A 19,896-nucleotide genomic window follows, 5' to 3' on the forward strand; every position below is an offset into this window, starting at 1 on the left:
CCTCCTCCCACCCCCCGGCAGCATCCCCAGCACTGACCACTGCGTGACTGACCCAGGGTTTGTCTTAGAAGGCCAGCCTTTGGGCCTCATGTGTGGCTCAAAACCCAGTAAATTTATCTCAGAGTTAGAGAGAACACCAATGATGTGAACTGATGGGTCAGTGGTGGTGGAAAGAGCAGGGGCAGACCTGGGGTTGCACCCTGGCTCAGCTGCTAACCAGCTGTGTGGTCAGGACCAGCTGCTGAACTTCTTAGAATCTCAGTTTTCTCTACTGTTCATGGAGATTAAAACACACACACACACACACACACACACACACACACACACCCCACCCCACCCCAGAACTCACAGGATCACTGTGAAGAGTAAATACTGTGACACACACTAAGCCTCTGGCCTTGTGCTGACACATGGCAGATTCTCAGTAAGTGTTCGTTTCCTTCTTCTCCTCCTTTCAGCTAAGGCTTTTCCAAGTCTAAAAGTCCATGAGCCTTTGAAACACATGTTCCCATGTTAAACTGTAACTTGGGAAGTTTACCAAGCTGCTAGAAAGTTTATCTTCCCAGAGGAACAAGGATCTCAGGTGACAGAGACGACCTCTGCGTCCCACGTTCCCTGCAGCTCAGGAGAGGGTGCTGTAGGAGATCAGAGCTCACACACCACACCTGACCGAGGAGAGGAGAGCAGGGTCGGTTCGCAGAGAATCAACAAGTGAGCGAAAGCTCGGGAAGCCTGGGAACGACGGTGGAGCTCAGAGAGACAGGGCAGTGACCCGAGAGCAGATGAGTCTGTGTGCAGCTGGGAGCAGAAGGCTCAGCCAGGGATGCTCTGCACTCCTGCCGCCCAACACAGGCTCCCAGGGAGACAGCAGAAGGGAGGCAGCAGTAGCCTCGGCCTCCTCTTCAGACGGGGGAAATGGCAAGATTTTGCAGATGCCGAACTTAACAGAGGGGTGGGGGAGGAGTGGGGGACCAGTAGAGTCAACTCGCTGCTCTCCCTACGGGCAGTGGTCCTGAGAGCGATCCCAGCACCAGCGGCGTGGGCATCACCTGGGTTTGTTAGCGATACAGATCAGCAGGCCCCACCTCAGACACCTCAACACGGACTCAGCCATCTGTGTTCTAATAAGCCCCCTGGGTGTCGCTGATTCTTGCTAAGGTTTGAGAACCGTCGCCTTGGGGGATGCTTTTAGTCATTTACCTGAAACTTCCTTCCCATTTCGAAGCGGTGGGAAGTGGCGCAACACTGGAATGGTCGTCACCTTTAGAGACAAGAAGGTCTGAGTTCAGATCCAGACTCTGCCCCTAAGTGGCTGTGTGGCCTTGGACAAATCCATCAATCTCTCTGAACCAGTTTGCTCAAGCATAAAATATCTACCTCTCAGGATTAAGTGGTTAGGTTTGGAGAGAACGTGCAGAAAGCATTTAGCAGAGTGCCTGGCACATAGGAGCTGCTCACCATCATCATCACTGTCATCAGAACCACCCTGACTACGAAGAGGCCCTGGCATGAGTCAGGCCACACGGGGATCATCCTGCTCCGTGAGTGTTTACTACGCTGCTCAGAATGCCCCTTGCTGCCACTTGTTGCTGGGCTGCATCCTCATTAGGCTAGGAGTGACTTAAAGACAGCAATTCCTTTCAAATTTGATGAGAAACAAATACCTAATTCGGATATACCAAATGAAACGCCAAGGGGAAAAACCACTCTCGTTACAATATAACCCAGCCATGTTCCCGCCCTACCCACTTCCCCTTTCCACTTAGATAAGTCCCTTAAGCACACAGTAGCACCCGGCAAATATTTGTTGAATGTTGAATGAATGGATTGGCTCAATTTGATTCGAAAATGCCCAACTGTTGTGCAATAAAAGGAACTGAATTTGTGGCCAGGCCTTTAGCCTCCTGGGGTGGAAACAGGGCAGAACCGGCCATAACAGTCACTTGGGCAGCCCACTGGAATCTTGGGAAATCAGGCACTGAAGGGACGGGAAGAGACCACGCTGGCCAGGACAGGGAACGGAGGTGGTTTTCTGAATTTAGCAAAGGCCTTCCACTATGAGATGGCTAGTGGCCCTCCATCCCCTGCTGTACGCGTCAGTGTCTGCTCCACCCACTAAGCCTGCTGGGGGCTTGCCCATGCTGGAGAGTCAAATGTCCTGTGGCCTCTGCAATGCAGAGCAAACAGGAATCAGAGCACCAAAACTGGTGTGCCAGTTTGCTTCCCCATGGGTTGGGGGGTGGGGGGAATGTACATATCGCCCTTCTCATTTGGCCAAAGGGCTATCATTTGGGCCTTTGGCATCTTCTTTCACTCCCCAGACACTGCACAAGTCACCTGTGGCCTGGCTGCCATCCTGCTCTTCTCCATTTATCCTCCCCTCTGTCTCCAACATAGATCTTATCTTCCACTCCCTGCTTGCAGAATAAAGTCCCAACGCCTTGGCAGGGCATTCATCCTTTGCAATTTGTCCCCAACCTGAATGTCCAGCTTTACTGCCCTCGGCCACACCTAACTTCTGCCTGCTAGTGCCCTGCTCTCTCATACATCTGGCCACTGACTGAAGGGCCTCTCCTCCTGTTGTCTGCTTGGAGGACTCTGACACCTCTTTCCAGAACCTGTTTAAATGCAGTTTTCTATGAAATGGACCCGCCAGCACCTAGCGGCTTCCTGAATACTTTCCTAAGTCTTTACTTAGCCTGGAAGTCTCCTTTTCCAACCCACAAATTCCTAGTGTCCTTTAGGACATGGCTCTAGTATTGCTTCAAAAATTTTTTTAATTTTTTTTTTTTGGACATAGTTTCAAACTTAAAGCAAAGTTGCAAGCATAGGACAAAGAATTCTTGTACATCTTTCACCCAGATTCCCTAAATATTAATGTTTTCCCACATTTGCTTTAACCTTCTCCTCATTCTCTCTCACCCTCCCCCCCGGGTGTATAATTTTATTTTTTTCTGAACAGTTTATGAGTTATTTTCAGACATTATACCCCTCTACTGCTTCAATGTGTATGTTTTCTAAAACCAAGGAAATTCTCTTACGTAATTAGAGAATAATTATCAAAGTTAGGAAATTAACTTTGATACTAATTATTATCTAATATACAGATCTTATTCAGATTTCACAAATTATCCCAATAATGTCCTTAATAGTAAAGAAAATTCCCAGATCATCATTGCATGTAGTTGTTACGTCTGTTTAGTATTCTTTAATCTACAACAGTTGCCTGTTCTTTTTTTTGGTCTTTCTTTAGTTTGGTATTCTTTAGTATTCTTTAATCTACAACAGTTGCCTGTTCTTTTTTTTTGGTCTTTCATGACAATTGACATTTTTGAAGTATCTAGGCCAGTTATTTTGTGGAAAGTACCTCATTTTAGGTTTGTCTGATATTTCCTTACCTTGGGTTCATGCTGTGCAGACTTGGCCAGGGTAGCCAGAGGTGATGCTGGGTTCATCTCAGGGTATCATATCAGGAGCTGTATGATGTCACTTTGTCCCATTTCTGGCGATGTTAACATCGGTCAGTTGGTTGATTTGTTGATATGTCTGACTCCTCCCCTGGCCCATGAGGCCCTTCTCAAGGTCAAGGAGGAACTCAGCCTTCGTGGCAGCTGGTACCTGAGGATATGGAGATATAGGGAAGTGAGAAGCACACACCAACTGATCCCCTCCCATGTGCCCAGCTCTGTGGCCACTTCTCATCTAAGCCTCACAGCAACCCTATAATTTAGTAGTTGTGCTCATTTTACAGTTGTGTTCAGAGAAGATGAAGAATTTGCCTGAGGACACTTGACTGGTAAGTAGCAGATCCAGATTCAAATCCAGGTCTTCCTCTTCCCATAACATTTAGGCACTGGAGACAATAGATGGTCAACAACATGACTGGATATTTTTTTAAACTTAAACAGAAAAATCTAACACCAAGACCATTGGAAAACTGAATACCCTCCTACATCAATGAGGATGCTTTTTATTCATTTATCCCTTCAGCAAATATTTATGGTGGGTCTGCTATGTACCAGGCAGTGTCATAGATCATACAGATACAGTAGTATACAAATAGCCTACATTCTAGTGGGACTCTGCAAATACCAGCAAATCCAGCTAAAGTGCTTGAACAACAACAAGAAAGCTAGTAGTAGAGCACCTTCAGGGTTGATTCATTCAGCAGTTCAAAGATGTCATGGCTAAGATTTTTATTCTCTGAAATTCCCTTAGCTTTCCCTTTGGGGATGCCAGATGTTTGCCTTTAGTTCTTTTTTTTAAAATAAATTTATTTATTTATTTTTGGCTGTGTTGGGTCTTCATTTCCGTGCGAGGGCTTTCTCTAGTTGCGGCGAGCGGGGGCCACTTTTCATCGCGGTGTGTGGGCCCCTCACTGTCGCCTCCTCTCTTGTTGCGGAGCACAGGCTCCAGACACGCAGGCTCAGCAGTCGTGGCTCACAGGCCCAGCTGCTCCGTGGCATGTGGGATCCTCCCAGACCAGGGCTCGAACCTGTGTCCCCCTGCATTAGCAGGCAGATTCTCAACCACTGTGCCACCAGGGAAGCCCTTGCCTTTAGTTTTAAGCAAGATATCCTCAAAGGAAACAAAGGGGATGTTCCTGTCATGGTCCCTTTAGATGGGAAAAGAAAGCCTTGCTATAAACTTCCCAGCCAACTTCCCTTCCACCTCCCCAGCCAGAACTACATCGCCAGCTGATGCAAATCCACCCCTTGGCCAGAGGGATAAGCTGCCATGTCTGGCTCAGGGAATATAGATTTGCTCTGCTACCATCCAGATCACCTCCAGGTTCAGCCTTCCCCAAACTACTTCGTTGTCAGAAGAGTAGGAGGAGAGTGAAAAAAACCTGCAATTTTCTTCAAAGAAGCAAAGAGGGGGAAAGGGTGTTTCCCTCATTTACAGAATACTTACAGACTCTTGTCTTGTTTATGCAAATACAAGTTTGTGTCATTGCTATTCCTTATAGAATCCTCCCTCATGATCCACAGGTTATTGGCTCCAGCATCCCCATGGATAGCAAAATTCAAGGATGCTCAAGTCTCTTACATAAAATGAATTGACTTTGGAACCCACAGACAGGGAGGGCCAACTGTATTCATTATATCAAGTTCTACTTCATTTTCCTTACTAAGTCATATAATGTCTCTCTTTATCTATCCCTGTGTCTCTTGTCTCATTCCAAAATAAGGTCCCTTTTTGTAAAGGTAGAGAATCTTAGCCAGGGGAGGTTTAAAAATATTTAATAACTGGTTCTAGGATGTGTACTGACCACTGCACAGTGTAGGGTCCTGGAGGGTCCTTCTGCACCAGGCAATCACATTTAGTTGATGGATGGGGAGATCTAGGAAGACCCTAGTGGAGGGGTCAGGGAGGCTGGGGGGGACACTCAGTCCCTACTATTTGCCAACTGATATGGAATTATTTAAGAATTTTTTTAAATTTATTTTTTATTGAGGTATAATTGATCTATAACATTAGTTTTATGTGTACAATATAATGATTCGATATTTGTATACATTGTGAAATGATCACCATGATAAGTCTAGTTAACATGTGTTACCTTACTTAGTTACTAGTTTTATCTTTTTTTTTTTTGTCTTGTGATAAGAACTTTTAAGATCTACTCTCTTAGCAACTTTCAAGTATGCAAGACAGTGTTAGCAACTACAGTCACCATGCCATGTGTTACATCCTGGTGACTTATTTTATAGCTGGAAGTTTGTACCTTTTGACCCCCCGCACTCATTTTGCCCACCGCCCCCAACTCCCACCTCTGGCAACCACCAATCTGTTCTCTGCGTCTATAAGCTTGGGTTTTTTGTTTTTGTTCTTTAGATTCCACATATGAGATCACGTGGTATTTGTCTTTGTCTGATTTATTTCACTTAGCATAATGTCCTCAAGGTCCATCCATGTTGTCCTATACCCATGTTGTCCTAAATGCCAAGATTTCATTTTCTATGGCTGAATAACAGTCCATTATATATATATATATATTGCATCTTCTTTATTCATTCATCCATCAATGGATATTTGGGTCATTTCCATGTCCTGACTACTATAAGTAATGCAATAAACATGGAGGTGCAAATATCTTATCAACTTAGTGTTTTCATTTTCTTTGGATATATACGCAGAAGTAGAATTGTTGGATCATATGGTAGTTCTATTTTTAGTTTTTTAAGGAACCTCCAGACTGTTCTCCATAGAGGCTGTATCAATTTACATTCCCACCAACAGTCCACAAGAGCTCCCTTTTTTCCACATCCTCACCAATACTTATTTCTTGTCTTTTTAATAACAGCCATTCTGATAGGTGTGAGGTGATATCTCATTTTGATTTTGATTTTGATTTCCCCAGTGATTAGTGATGTGAAGCATCTTTTCATTGGCCACCCATATGTCTTCTTTGGAAAAATGTCTACTCATATCTGCCCATTTTAAAATCAGATTGTTTGCATTTTTCTATTAAGTTGTACGAGTTCTTTAAATATTCCGGATACTAACCCCTTATCAGATATGTGATTTGCAAATATTGTCTGCCATTCAGTAGGTTGCCTTTTCATTTTGTTGACTGTTTCCTTTGCTGTGCAGAAGCATTTTAGTTTGATACAGTCCCACTTGTTTATTTTTGCTTTTATTGCTTTTTCTATTTTAATGTCCAGTATGATAGTGCCCGTGTGATGTGCTGGACATCGGCTCCAATCTTCACAATGACCATTCTCAGTGTCAGTGTAATGACTACAGCAAGATCCTCCCAGCTTCTGCCCGTGGTCAGGCATTTGGGCCACTTCCAGTTTTAAATGCAATATGAAGCTGAGATCTAAACGTCTCTGTATGCACCTTTGTTTTATTTTTTTATATTTCAAAATACATAAAATGTATATATTTATAAATATATATTGCATATTTTTGTTTCCTTGGAACACATTTCCCAAAGTGGTATTTCAAGGTCAAAGGGTAGGATCAATTTGATAATTTGCATGGTGATTTGAAAAGCATTTAAGGGACTTCCCTGGTGGCACAGTGGTTAAGAATCTGCCTGCCAATGCAGGAGACATGGGTTCGAGCCCTGGTCCGGGAAGATCCCACATGCCGCGGAGCAACTAAGCCCGTGCGCCACAACTATGGAGCTCGTGTGCCACAACTACTGAAGCCCGCGTGCCTAGAGCCCGTGCTCTGCAACAAGAGAAGCCACCAAAATGAGAAGCCCGCGCACCACAACGAAGAGTAGCCCCCGCTTGCTGCAACTAGAGAAGGCCCGTGTGCAGCAACGAAGACCCAACACAGCCAAAAATAAATAAACAAAAAGCATTTAACTTAGCAGAAATTGTACTGTAGACTTGTTCACAAAACTTCAAAAAATGAAAGCCTATTTGTTGGTTACTCCTGACAAGTATAAATGGTGGAAATTAATAATCATTAGGCATCATTATGCAGAAATTCCCTTCCTTAGTGCAGGAACTATATTTCTGGTTAAGAAGTTCTTGCAATTGATTAGAATTAAAATTGGGAAACAAGCAGACTTTCAACAACAATAATAAATGAATGAATGAATGAATAGCATTTAACCAAAGGTTTAGAAACATCCTTGCCTACTTTTTCAGACTACTGTTGCCAGGGGACCGGAAGGCACATGGTGTAATGGAAAGAGGGTGGGCACTGGAGTAAGGAGAGCTGGGCTCAGCTCTGGGCAATGTTACTCTACTAGGGGTTGGGGACTTGGCAGTCTCTTAGCTTGTCCGGGCCTTGGTTTCCCCAAGTGTAAAATGGGGGAGATGCCATCTCTCACAGCACCAGGCACAGCAGGCACTGATTGCCTCCATCTGTTCCTGACTTTGGCCTGAGGCCTGGCCACCCTTGTCACGCCCTCACCATGGGCGGACTCTGAACGATGAACTGTCAAAGGGCCCTTCGCCGTAAGGAAGCGCGTAGGCTGCCACCTCCTGGTGTAAAGAGTTAGTGTCCAGATGACTTTGGGGATCAAGCTGCTCCCCCTTGTGTCCCTGTGAGGATCTGCCCCAAGGGTGAAGCTGCCAAAGAAAAGGAAGGTTCTTCCCACCTAGACTGGCCCTGGTGTCGGTGGTGGCTTTAAAGTGATGTCCTCCTTCTGCCAGTGCAACTCTGGGGGAGAGATGATGTGGGGTTTTGAAAAGCTGCCTGTAAAGGAAGCTGTTTTTACTTTTGGAGACTGTGAAGGTGCTGGTAAAGGCATCTTGGCAAAAGCAGGAGGCCTTTATCAGTGATTTATTAAACCCTGTTTAGAAAGGCTGACAGCAGTGGTCAATCAGCCCACAAATACTTACAGAGCACCTACCACGTGCCAGACATGTGCTTTGATAAACAACCTTGAACAAGACAGGCAGGGTCCCTGCTCTCCTTGTCTAGTGGGGAAGTTTAGGAATAAGATTCTTTTTTAACTGATATACTTTCTTCTACTTATTTAATTGAAGACAAAATGACATCTAAGCTGAAAAACTTAAAACACAGTATTTCACCTTCCAAACACTGTAGCTATTTTTATTTCAACACCTTCCAGCCCTAGTACACTTGTGTGCACATTTTTACAGAGCTATAATCATAACACCTGGTATTCTGAAGTTAGATACGTTTCACTCCCTATAAACACTTCTCTATGTTGCTACTTGATCTTCATAATTATCCTTATAGCTCTATAAGAGACAAATGTGTACCTATATCATAATCTATGTAGCAAGTCCCCTAAGCTTAGACTCATAATTTTTTTTCTTTCTTTTCTTGCTATAATAGATATTGCTGATGTTAACTTCTTCATGCAGATTTTTATTGCATTCCTTCTCAATGATCATGAATATGGTTCACCCTATGTGTTGCCATATTGCTTCCCAAAAGAGCTGTTACTAATTTACAATACAGCGCCACCAATATTACATCCATGAGTCACTTTTGCTGCAACATCAGGTACACTGAATATTGCTGCTTTTACACATTTTTGAAAATTACATTTTTTTTTTTTTGCGGTACGCAGGCCTCTCACTGTTGTGGCCTCTCCCGTTGCGGAGCACAGGCTCCGGATGCGCAGGCTCAGCGGCCATGGCTCACGGGCCCAGCCGCTCCGCGGCATGTGGGATCTTCCCGGAACGGGGCACGAACCCGTGTCCCCTGCATCGGCAGGCGGACTCTCAACCACTGCGCCACCAGGGAAGCCCGGTACTTACTGTTTTAATAACTGGGTTAATAACTCCTAATGGAATCTTCCTAAGAAAGCTCAGCTGTTTCAGAATCTAAAGTGCAAGTCTCTCCTGCTGCCCAGAGCTACAAAGTGAGAAAAGAGATTCTGTAACCCTTGGTTGTGCTTGACTCGGTGGTGGAAATGACATAATTTCCCACTGTTTATGAAAAAGAGTTGGACATCAGCCTAGGTTACAATAATGCAAATGAAAATTATGTGACTGGAGAGTTAATTTGTTTCCTAGTGACTCTGAAGAAGTACAGAGTGTCCTTGAGGTTGGAAGGGTCCATGGTGCAAACCCCTGGCCTGGAGAAGTGAAGTGACTTGCCTAAACTCACACAGCAAACTAGACCCCCAGCTACTGACTCCCCTTGCATCTTTCCTGTGTCCTGAATGTAAATGAACCTGTGATTCCCTCCTTCCTGACCTTCCCCTACACCCTGCCTGGAGATTGGCCACCTCCCAGCCTGGATGATTTCTGGAGCACAGCTCTGGGAATGCTTTCTGTGCTGGGAGTTAGTTTCCTTTTTCTACATAGCTTCCAACAAGAACTCCGGGCCTCTGCTCTCTAACTCAAAGTATTGCACCATGCAGGGTTCTGAGCAGTAGTTAAAATACTTTTCCAGAGCACAAGTCCTTCTTCTGAAAGAAGACAGCAAATGTTAGAAATGGGACCTGTGTAAGGGTGAGCTATTCTGACTGTCGGTAAGGCTTTTTGGTTTAATATATCACTACTTTTTTCTGGGATGATTAGATGACGGGAAATAACATTTCATTAACACATACCCTGTAGTAGGCACTACCTCATTTAATTTCTTAAAAACACTTATGGAGTAACAGATTTGGAAAGGAGGCTCAGAGAGGTTAAGTAACTAATTCGACCAGCTCCCAAAGCGAAGATGTCACTGTCTCACTGATTCTTAATGAGGAATGGAACGGCCAATCAGAATCACCTGGGAGCTTTTTCAAACTACTCATATATGTTTCCCATTGAGAACAACTGCACCCTATAGGGCCATCTGTAGGATTTGTGTGCCCAGGGCGCCATCCCACAGATGTTCAAGCCTGGACAGGTGTCAACAAACTGATGACGTATTGTAGTCAGCACTCTGCCACTGTGGGTCCCGCATCCGCCAATACAGAGGGCTGACTGTACTTTGCAATTTTATATGAGGGACTTGAGGATCCGCAGGTTTTGGTATTCTTGGCGGGGGGCAGGGGATGGTGGTTCTAGAACCAATCCCCTGCAGATACTGAGGGTCAACTGTAGTAGGTGGGAGACAGAAATCCATGTAGAGGGGCCGTAACAAAGACAAGGAAAATGAGTGTCTGGAACAATTCCTTAGAGAAGAAGAAATAGAAGACTCCTAATGATTGGGACACAGGGGAATATAACTCAGGACCAGAGAAGAGAGTAGTCTTGGAAGGGGGGTGCAAGGGGGCAGGGCCCAGGGCAGGCTGACCCATTCCCAGGAAAGATGTAGTGGGAGGGAGGTGTGGTGCAGGACTTAGGGCAGAATCTCTGTCTGCCACACTCAACAGAGAGGCAGCAGCTGAGGTAAGAGGAGCACTTGACCAGGAGTTCTTAGACACAATCCTGGCTGTGTGTCTTCAGGCAAGTCACATTACCTCTCTGTGACATGGTTTCTTTCTCTTCACAACAAATAAAAAGGTTAAAAATAACCTTCTCCGGCTACCTCTCAGGGGCATTATGGGAACTGACAGAGTTAACTTATATCAAAGTTTTTATAAATTGTGAAACACTGTGAAAAATTCACAGAGGGGCTACTAGGGTATAGCAGTAAGTTCTAATTCATTGTCATGCAGAATTTCAGCCCCTCAGATTGTTCTTTGCTATATTTTATTGGCAGCATTTGTGCAGTAAAGCCTGGAATGGGGAAAGCCCACTGTGTTAGTGTCCCCTGATCTTCTTGCAGCTGCAGCCCAGCTAGTATGAATTTCAGCTACATAGAAAATAGCTTCTGATAGTGGTCTGACTGCCCTTTAAAAAACCCAGGTCTTGTTCTTAAAAGAGAGGATTTTTTTTTTTTTTGGCAAAAAGTTCACTCATACAAGAATATATATATAACATGTAAGTACAATTTAAAGAATAAAACAAATCACATACTAAGCTTAAGGGAAAATGTCACCTGCAATGCTCCCACTTATCCTTTGCTGCTGCATTCTCTTCACTCTACTGTCCTCATTTTGTGTTCATCATTCTCTTGCTTTTAAGAAATAGCTTTACTGCAATCTACAGATTCAATGCAATCCCTATCAAACTACCAATGGCATTTTTCACAGAACTAGAACAAAAAATGTCACAATTTGTATGGAAACACAAAAGACCCCGAATAGCCAAAGCAATCTTGAGAAAGGAAAACAGAGCTGGAGGAATCAGACTCTCTGACTTCAGACTATACTACAAAGCTAAAGTAATCAAGACAGTATGGTACTGGCATAAAAACAGAAATGCAGATCAATGGAACAGGATAGAAAGCCCAGAGATAAACCCACACACATATGGTCACCTTATTTTTGATAAAGGAGGCAAGAATATACAATGGAGAAAAGACAGCCTCTTCAATAAGTGGTGCTGGGAAAACTGGACAACTACATGTAAAAGAATGAAATTAGAACACTCCCTAACACCATACACAAAAATAAACTCAAAATGGATTAAAGACCTAAATGTAACGCCAGACACTACAAAACTCTTAGAGGAAAACACAGGTAGAATACTCCTTGACATAAATCACAGCAAGATCCTTTGTGACCCACCTCCTAGAGAAATGGAAATAAAAACAAAAATAAACAAATGGGACCTAATGAAACTTAAAGCTTTTGCACAGCAAAGGAAACCATAAATGAGACGAAAAGACAACCCTCAGAATGGGAGAAAATATTTGCAAATGAAGCAAGTGACAAAGGATTAATCTCCAAAACTTACAAGCAGTTCATGCAGCTCAATATTAAAAAAACAAACAACCCGATCCAGACAGACTGGGTCAAGATGGTGGAGTAGAAGGACGTGCGCTCGCTCTCTCTTGCGAGAGCACCGGAATAACAACTGCTGAACAATCATCGACAGGAAGACACTGGAACTCAGCAAAAAGATACCCTGCATCCAAAGAAGAAGCCACAATGAGACGGTACGAGGGGCGCAATCACAATAAAATCAAATCCCGTAACTGGTGGGTGGGTGACTCACAAACTGGAGAACACTTATATCACAAAAGTCCACCCACTGGAGTGAAGGTTCTGAGACCCACGTCAGGCTTCCCAACCTGGGGGTCCAGCAATGGGAGGAGGAATTTCTAGAGAATCAGACTTAGAAGGCTAGTGGGATTTGACTGCAGGACTTCGACAGGACTGCGGGAAACAGAGACTCCACTCTTGGAGGGCGCACACAAAGAAGTGTGCGCATCGGGACCCAGGGGAAGGAGCAGTGACCCCATAGGAGACTGAACCAGACCTATCTGCTAGTGTTGGAGGGTCTCCTGCAGAGGCGGGGGGCAGCTGTGGCTCACCACAAGGACAAGGACATTGGCAGCAGAAGCTATGGGAAGTACTCCTTGAGGTGAGCTCTCCCAGAGTTTGCCATTAGCCCCACCAAAGAGCCCAAGTAGGCTCCAGTGTTGGGTTGCCTCAGGCAAAACAACCAACAGGGAGGGAACCCAGCCCCACCCATTAGCAGTCAAGCCAACTAAAGTTTTACTGAGCTCTGCCCACCACAGCAACAGTCAGCTCTACCCACCACCAGTCCCTCCCATCAGGAAACTAGCACAAGCCTCTTAGGTAGCCTCATCCACCAGAGGGCAGACAGCAGAAGCAAGAAGAGCTACAATCCTGCAGCCTGTGGAACAAAAACCACATTCACAGAAAGACAGACAAGATGAAAATGCAGAGGGCTATGTACCAGATGAAGGAACAAGATAAAACGCCAGAAAAACAACTAAATGAGGTGGAGATAGGCAACCTTCCAGAAAAAGAATTCAGAATAATGATAGTGAAGATGATCCAGGACCTCAGAAAAAGAATGGAGGCAAAGATCGAGAAGATGTAAGAAAGGTTTAACAAAGACCTAGGAGAACTGAAGAACAAACACCTAGAAGAATTAAAGAACAAACAAACAAGAGATGAACAATACAATAACTGAAATGAAAACTACACTAGAAGGAATCAATAGCAGAATAACTGAGGTAGAAGAACGGATAAGTGACCTGGAAGACAGAATAGTGGAATTCACTGCCACAGAAAAGAATAAAGAAAAAAGAATGAAAAGAAAGGAAGACAGTCTAAGAGACTTCTGGGACAACATTAAACGCAACAACATACACATTATAGGGGTCCCAGAAGGAGAAGAGAGAGAGAAAGGACCCGAGAAAATATTTGGAGATTATAGTCGAAAACTTCCCTAACATGGGAAAGGAAATAGCCACCCAAGTCCAGGAAGCACAGAGAGTCCCATACAGAATAAACCCAAAGAGAAACATGCCGAGACACATGGTAATCAAACTGGCAAAAATTAAAGACAAAGAAAAATTACTGAAAGCAGCAAGGGAAAAACAACAAATAACATACAAGGGAACTCCCATAAGGTTAACAGATGATTTCTCAGCAGAAACTTTACAAGCCATAAGGGAGTGGCATGATATATTTAAAGTGATGAAAGGGAAGAACATACAACCAAGATTACTCCACCCAGCAAGGAACTCATTCAGATTCTACGGAGAAATCAAAAGCTTTACAGACAAGCAAAAGCTAAGAGAATTCAGCACCACCAAACCAGCTCTACAACAAATGCTAAAGGAACTTCTCTAAGTGGGAAACACAAGAGAAGAAAAGGACTTACAAAAACAAACCTAAAACAAGAAAATGGTCACAGGAACATACATATCAATAAGCACCTTAAACGTCAATGGATTAAATGCTCCAACCAAAAGACACAGGCTTGCTGAATGGGTACAAAAACAAGACTCATCAATATGCCTTCTACAAGAGACCCACTTCAGACCTAGGGACACGTACAGACTGAAAGTGAGGGGATGGAAAAAGATATTCCATGCAAATGGAAATCAAAAGAAAGCTGGAGTAGCAATACTCATATCAGATAATACATACTTTAAAATAAAGAATGTTACAAAAGACAAGGAAGGACACTACATAATGATCAAGGGATAAATCCAAGAAGAAGATATAGCAATCGTAAATATATATGCACCCAACATAGGAGCACTCTAAACATAAGGCAACTGCTAACAGCTGTAAAAGAGGAAATCGACAGTAACACAATAAGAGTGGGGGACTTTAACACCTCACTTACACCAATGGACAGATCATCCAAAATGAAAATAAATAAGGAAACAGAAGCTTTAAATCACACAACAGACCAGATAGATTTAATAGATAGATTTAATTGATATTTATAGGACATGCCATCCAAAACCAGCAGATTACACTTTCTTCTCAAGTGAGCACAGAACATTCTCCAGGATAGATCACATCTTGGGTCACAAATCAAGCCACAGTAAATTTAAGAAAATTGAAATCATATCAAGCATCTTCTCTGACCACAATGCTATGAGATTAGAAATGAATTACAGGGAAAAAAACGTAAAATACACAAACACATGGTGGCTAAACCATACGTTACTAAATAACCAAGAGATCACTGAAGAAATCAAAGAGGAAATCAAAAAATACCTAGAGACAAATGACAATGAAAACACAACAATCCAAAACCTATGGGATGAAGCAAAATCACTTCTAAGAGGGAAGTTTATAGCTATACAAGCCTACCTTAAGAAACAAGAAAAATCTCAAATAAACAATCTAACCTTACACTTAAAGGATCTAGAGAAAGAAGAACAAACAAAACCCAAAGTTAGTAGAAGGAAATAAATCATAAAGATCAGAGCAGAAATACATGAAATAGAAACAAAGAAAACAATAGCAAAGATCAATAAAACTAAAAGCTGGTTCTTTGAGAAGACAAACAAAATTGATAAACCATTAGCCAGACTCATCAAAAGGGAGAGGACTCAAATCAATAAAATTAGAAATGAAAAATGAGAAGTTACAACAGAAACCGCAGAAATACAAAGCATCCTAAGAGACTACTACAAGCAACTCTTTGCCAATAAAATGGACAACCTGGAAGAAATGGACAAATTCTTAGAAAAGTATAACTTTCCAAGACTGAACCAGGAAGAAATAGAAAATATGAACAGACCAATCACAAGTAATGAAATTGAAACTGTGATTAAAAATCTTCTAACAAACAAAAGTCCAGGACCAGATGGCTTCACCGGTGAATTCTATCAAACATTTAGAGAAGAGCCAACACCCATCCTTCTCAAACACTTCCAAAATATTGCGGAGGAAGGAACACTCCCAAACTCATTCTATGAGCCACCATCACCCTGATACCAAAACCAGACAAAGATACTACAAAAAATGAAAATTACAGGCCAATATCACTGATGAATATAAATGCAAAAATCCTCAACAAAATACTAGCAAACAGAATCCAACAACACATTAAAAGGATCATACACCATGATAAAGTGGGATTTATCCCAGGGATGCAGGATTCTTCAATATACATAAATCAATCAATGTGATATACCATATTAACAAATCATCTCAATAGATGCAGAAAAAGCTTTTGAAAAAATTAAAGACCCATTTATGATAAAAACTCTCCAGAAAGTGGGCATAGACGGAACCTACCTCAACATAATAAAGGCCATATATGACAAACCAACAGCAAACATCAGTCTCAATGGTGAAAAACTGAAAGCATTTCCTCTAAGATCAGGAACGAGACAAGGATGTCCACTCTCACCACTATTATTCAACACAGTTTTGCAAGTCCTAGCCACAGCAATCAGAGAAGAAAAAGAAATAAAAGGAATACAAATTGGAAAAGAAGAAGGAAAACTGTCACTGTTTGCAGATGACATGACAGTATACATAGAGAATCCTAAAGATGCCACCTTAAAACTACTAGGGCTAATCAATGAATTTGGTAAAGTTGCAGGATACAAAATTAATGCACAGAAATCTCTGGCATTCCTATACACTAATGATGAAAAATCTGAAAGAGAAATTAAGGAAACACTCCCACTTACCACTGCAACAAAAAGAATAAAATACCTAGGAATAAACCTACCTAGGGAGACAAAAGACCTGTATGTGGAAAACTATAAGACACTGATGAAAGAAATTAAAGATGATACCAACAGATGGAGAGATACACCATGCTTTTGGATTGGAAGAATCAATATTGTGAAAATGACTATACTAACCAAAGCAATCTACAGATTCAATGCAATCCCTATCAAGTTACCAATGGCATTTTTTACGGAACTAGAACAAAAAATCTTAAAATTTGTATGGAGACACAAAAGACCCCGAATAGCCAAAGCAGTCTTGAGGGAAAAAAACGGAGCTGGAGGAATCAGACTCCCTGACTTCAGACTATACTACAAAGCTACAGTAATCAAGACAATATGGTACTGGCACAAAAACAGAAACATAGATCAATGGAACAAGATAGAAAGCCCAGAGATAAACCCACGCACATATGGTCAACTAATCTATGACAAAGGAGGCAAGGATACACAATGGAGAAAAGACAGTCTCTTCAATAAGTGGTGCTGGGAAAACTGGACAGCTACATGTAAAAGAATGAAATTAGAACACTCCCTAACACCACACACAAAAATAAACTCAAGAAGGATTAGAGACCTTAATGTAAGGCCGGACACTATAAAACTCTTAGAGAAAAACACAGGAAGAACACTCTGACATAAATCACAGCAAGATCCTTTGTGACCCACCTCCTAGAGTAATGGAAATAAAAACAAAAATAAACAAACGGGACCTAATGAGACTTCCAGCTTTTGCACAGCAAAGGAAACCATAAACAAGACAAAAAGACAACCCTCAGAATGGGAGAAAATATTTGCAAACAAATCAATGGACAAAGGATTAATCTCCAAAATATATAAACAGCTCATGCAGCTCAATATTAGAAAAACAAACAACCCAGTCCAAAAATGGGCAGAAGACCTAAATAGACATTTCTCCAAAGAAGGCATACAGATGGCCAAGAAGCACATGAAAAGCTGCTCAACATCACTAAGTATTAGAGAAATGCAAATCAAAACTACAATGAGGTATCACCTCACACCAGTTAGAATGGCCATCATCAGAAAATCTAAAAACAACAAATGCTGGAGAGGGTGTGGAGAACCCTCTTGCACTGTTGGTGGGAATGGAAATTGATACAGCCACTATGGAGAACAGTATGGAGGTTTCTTAAAAAACTAAAAATAGAATTATCATATGATCCAGCAATCCCACTACTGGGCATATACCCAGAGAAAACCATAATTCAAAAAGACACATGCACCCCAGTGTTCATTGCAGCACTATTTACAATAGCCAGGTCATGGAAGCAACCTAAATGCCTATCGACAGACAAATGGATAAAGAAGATGTTGTACGTATATACAATGGAATATTACTCAGCCATAAAAAGGAACGAAATTGGGTCATTTGTAGAGACGTGGGTGGATCTAGAGACTGTCATACAGAGTGAAGTAAGTCAGAAAGGGAAAAACAAATATCGTATATTAACGCATATATGTGGAAGCTAGAAAAATGGTACAGATGAACAGGTTTGCAGGGCAGAAATTGAGATGTAGAGAACAAACGTATGGACACCAAGGGGGTAAAGCAGCTGGGGGTGGGGGTGGTGGCGGGATGAATTGGGAGATTGGGATTGATATGTATACACTGATGTGTATGAAATTGATGACTAATAAGAACCTGCCGTATAAAAAAAATAAAATAAAATTCAACAAAACAAAACACAACAAAACAAGAAAAGAAATTCAACTGCAAATGCTGTGTCAACAGTATTCTGAAGGCAGAAATAACTATAACATAACAAACCAAGACTGGAAGAATTCATAGGACCAAGAGATCAGACTGAGCCAGAGTTGCTGGATACATTTTCATGGAGAAGGTGGGACTTGAATTAGGTTTTGAAGGATTGGCAAGATTTCAAGGAATGAGAACTGTTTTCTAGGTGGAGGAAGCAGTGTAAACAAAGGGCCACCTGGAGAAGGTGTAGAAGTCCAGAGTTAACACTGGTAAAGACCAGGCACTAAGCAGTCCTAATGCTTACTGGCCAAGTAGTCTCAGTTGCTGGGTTTGAGGGGAGGTCCCTGCAGAGGGACTGGGGTGGAGGCGGGATGCTGAGGTTGTGGTGGGGTGCTCAGGACAGCAGTCAGAGATGGCTTCCTCGCAATTTAACCCTCTGCTGCAGTATTTTAGTACTTTTACAAACAGGACAGCTCCATCCGTGCACACAGGCTAAACGTCTGCCCTGCCCTGGAGACTCAGGCAGCTGAGGATGGAAAGACAGCGTGGAGTTAAATTGTGAAGGGCTCTGAATGCCAGGGGGTCTGGGATTCCCGGAACGAACGTGACCCTCATTTATCGTTAGAGACAAACCTTAGGGAACCCCTCCCTCTATAAATATCTAATAATAAGTGAGTAGTTAAATAAACAATAGTATATCTACATAATGGGATAGTCTGTAATTATTAATATCAAGTTTCTGAAGACTCGTTCATGACACGGAATAAGTGGGAACAAAACGTGTATAGAGTATAATACCAATTTAGTAACTACAAATATGAAGAATAGAAAAACCAACATCAAAGTGTAAACTGTGGTTATTTTTGGATGGTAGTATTATACTTGATTTTGATTTTCATCATTACTTTTCTCTATGTTTTAACTTTTTCTATAATGAGCACATATTACTTTTATAATGAATACATAATAAACGTTATTTTTCAAAAGCAAAGCTTGAAAGTGGAGTTTGGTGCGGTGGTTGCCATTGCTACTGTCTTATTCTTTCTAAGCAGGTGAACTCCATTCTCACTTTCACAGTATCCAGGAACTGGGCGCCCACGTGATTCAGTTTACAGTGGCTGAGCAACCTCTGTCCCGGTGGCGTCAGACTGCCTGTCACTGAGCACATGACTGGGAAAGCCTCTCACTTGTCATCATTCCCGAAAGGTCCTCGGGTGCACCTGTAATTCCAGCAATTCCCCGAGGTTTTTCGGGCCCCAGGAAAGGCACAGGACCTCCCTGAGCATGCGCGAGGACTGACACGGAACTGTAGGCAGCTAGAGCACATTCAGATGCAAATTCTCATTTTATAGTTGAGAAAACAGGCCAGAAAGAAGGCTCTTGCCCAAGGTCACACAGTGAATTAGCGGCAAGGAGAGACTTGGGCCCAGGGCTGCTGGGTCGTGGGCTCTGTTATCAACAGTCACAGGTTCTTAGACGACTGTCTTTCCCAGGTTCTGCTCAAATTTGTTTTCTGTCTACTCTTGAGTACATAGTCAGATGTAGTTTGGGTTAAAGTTCACAGAATGACTTCTATTCTTGTCTGTTTAGTTCCACGCTCCCTGGGTTTCTTCGACTAAATTCTGACCTCGTTTAAATCTCATACTGTATCAAAATGGTGAAAATATTCTTTGAAAACAGGCAGTTCCTCAAAAAGTTACACACAGCGTTACCCAGCAAATTCCACTCTTAGGCATGAATCCAAGATAACTGAAAGCCTGTGTCCACACAAAACTTGTATACCA

General features: G+C 42.5%; 1 protein-coding gene across 4 annotated transcripts in view; it reads right to left on the reverse strand.

The window, feature by feature from the left end:
• USP3 (ubiquitin specific peptidase 3) overlaps positions 1 to 19,896 on the reverse strand; it is a 213,334-nt gene that overhangs the window by 125,385 nt on the left and 68,053 nt on the right. For all 4 annotated transcript variants that reach the window (XM_089904432.1, XM_089904416.1, XM_089904424.1 and 1 more), the window contains exons 2-3: positions 3,399 to 3,618; positions 1,201 to 1,261 (exon numbers count right to left, since the gene is read on the reverse strand). In XM_089904432.1, coding sequence (XP_089760558.1) covers positions 1,201 to 1,261; positions 3,399 to 3,455 — 118 coding nt within the window. In that variant the 5' untranslated portion in view covers positions 3,456 to 3,618. The remainder of the gene's footprint in view (positions 1 to 1,200; positions 1,262 to 3,398; positions 3,619 to 19,896) is intronic.

This window comes from Delphinapterus leucas, chromosome 2 (genome assembly GCF_059928025.1).
Source record: "Delphinapterus leucas isolate spDelLeu-1000000601 "Yukka" chromosome 2, BTC_Dleu_Yukka2, whole genome shotgun sequence".
In the NCBI taxonomy this organism is placed as follows: Eukaryota; Metazoa; Chordata; class Mammalia; order Artiodactyla; family Monodontidae; genus Delphinapterus; species Delphinapterus leucas.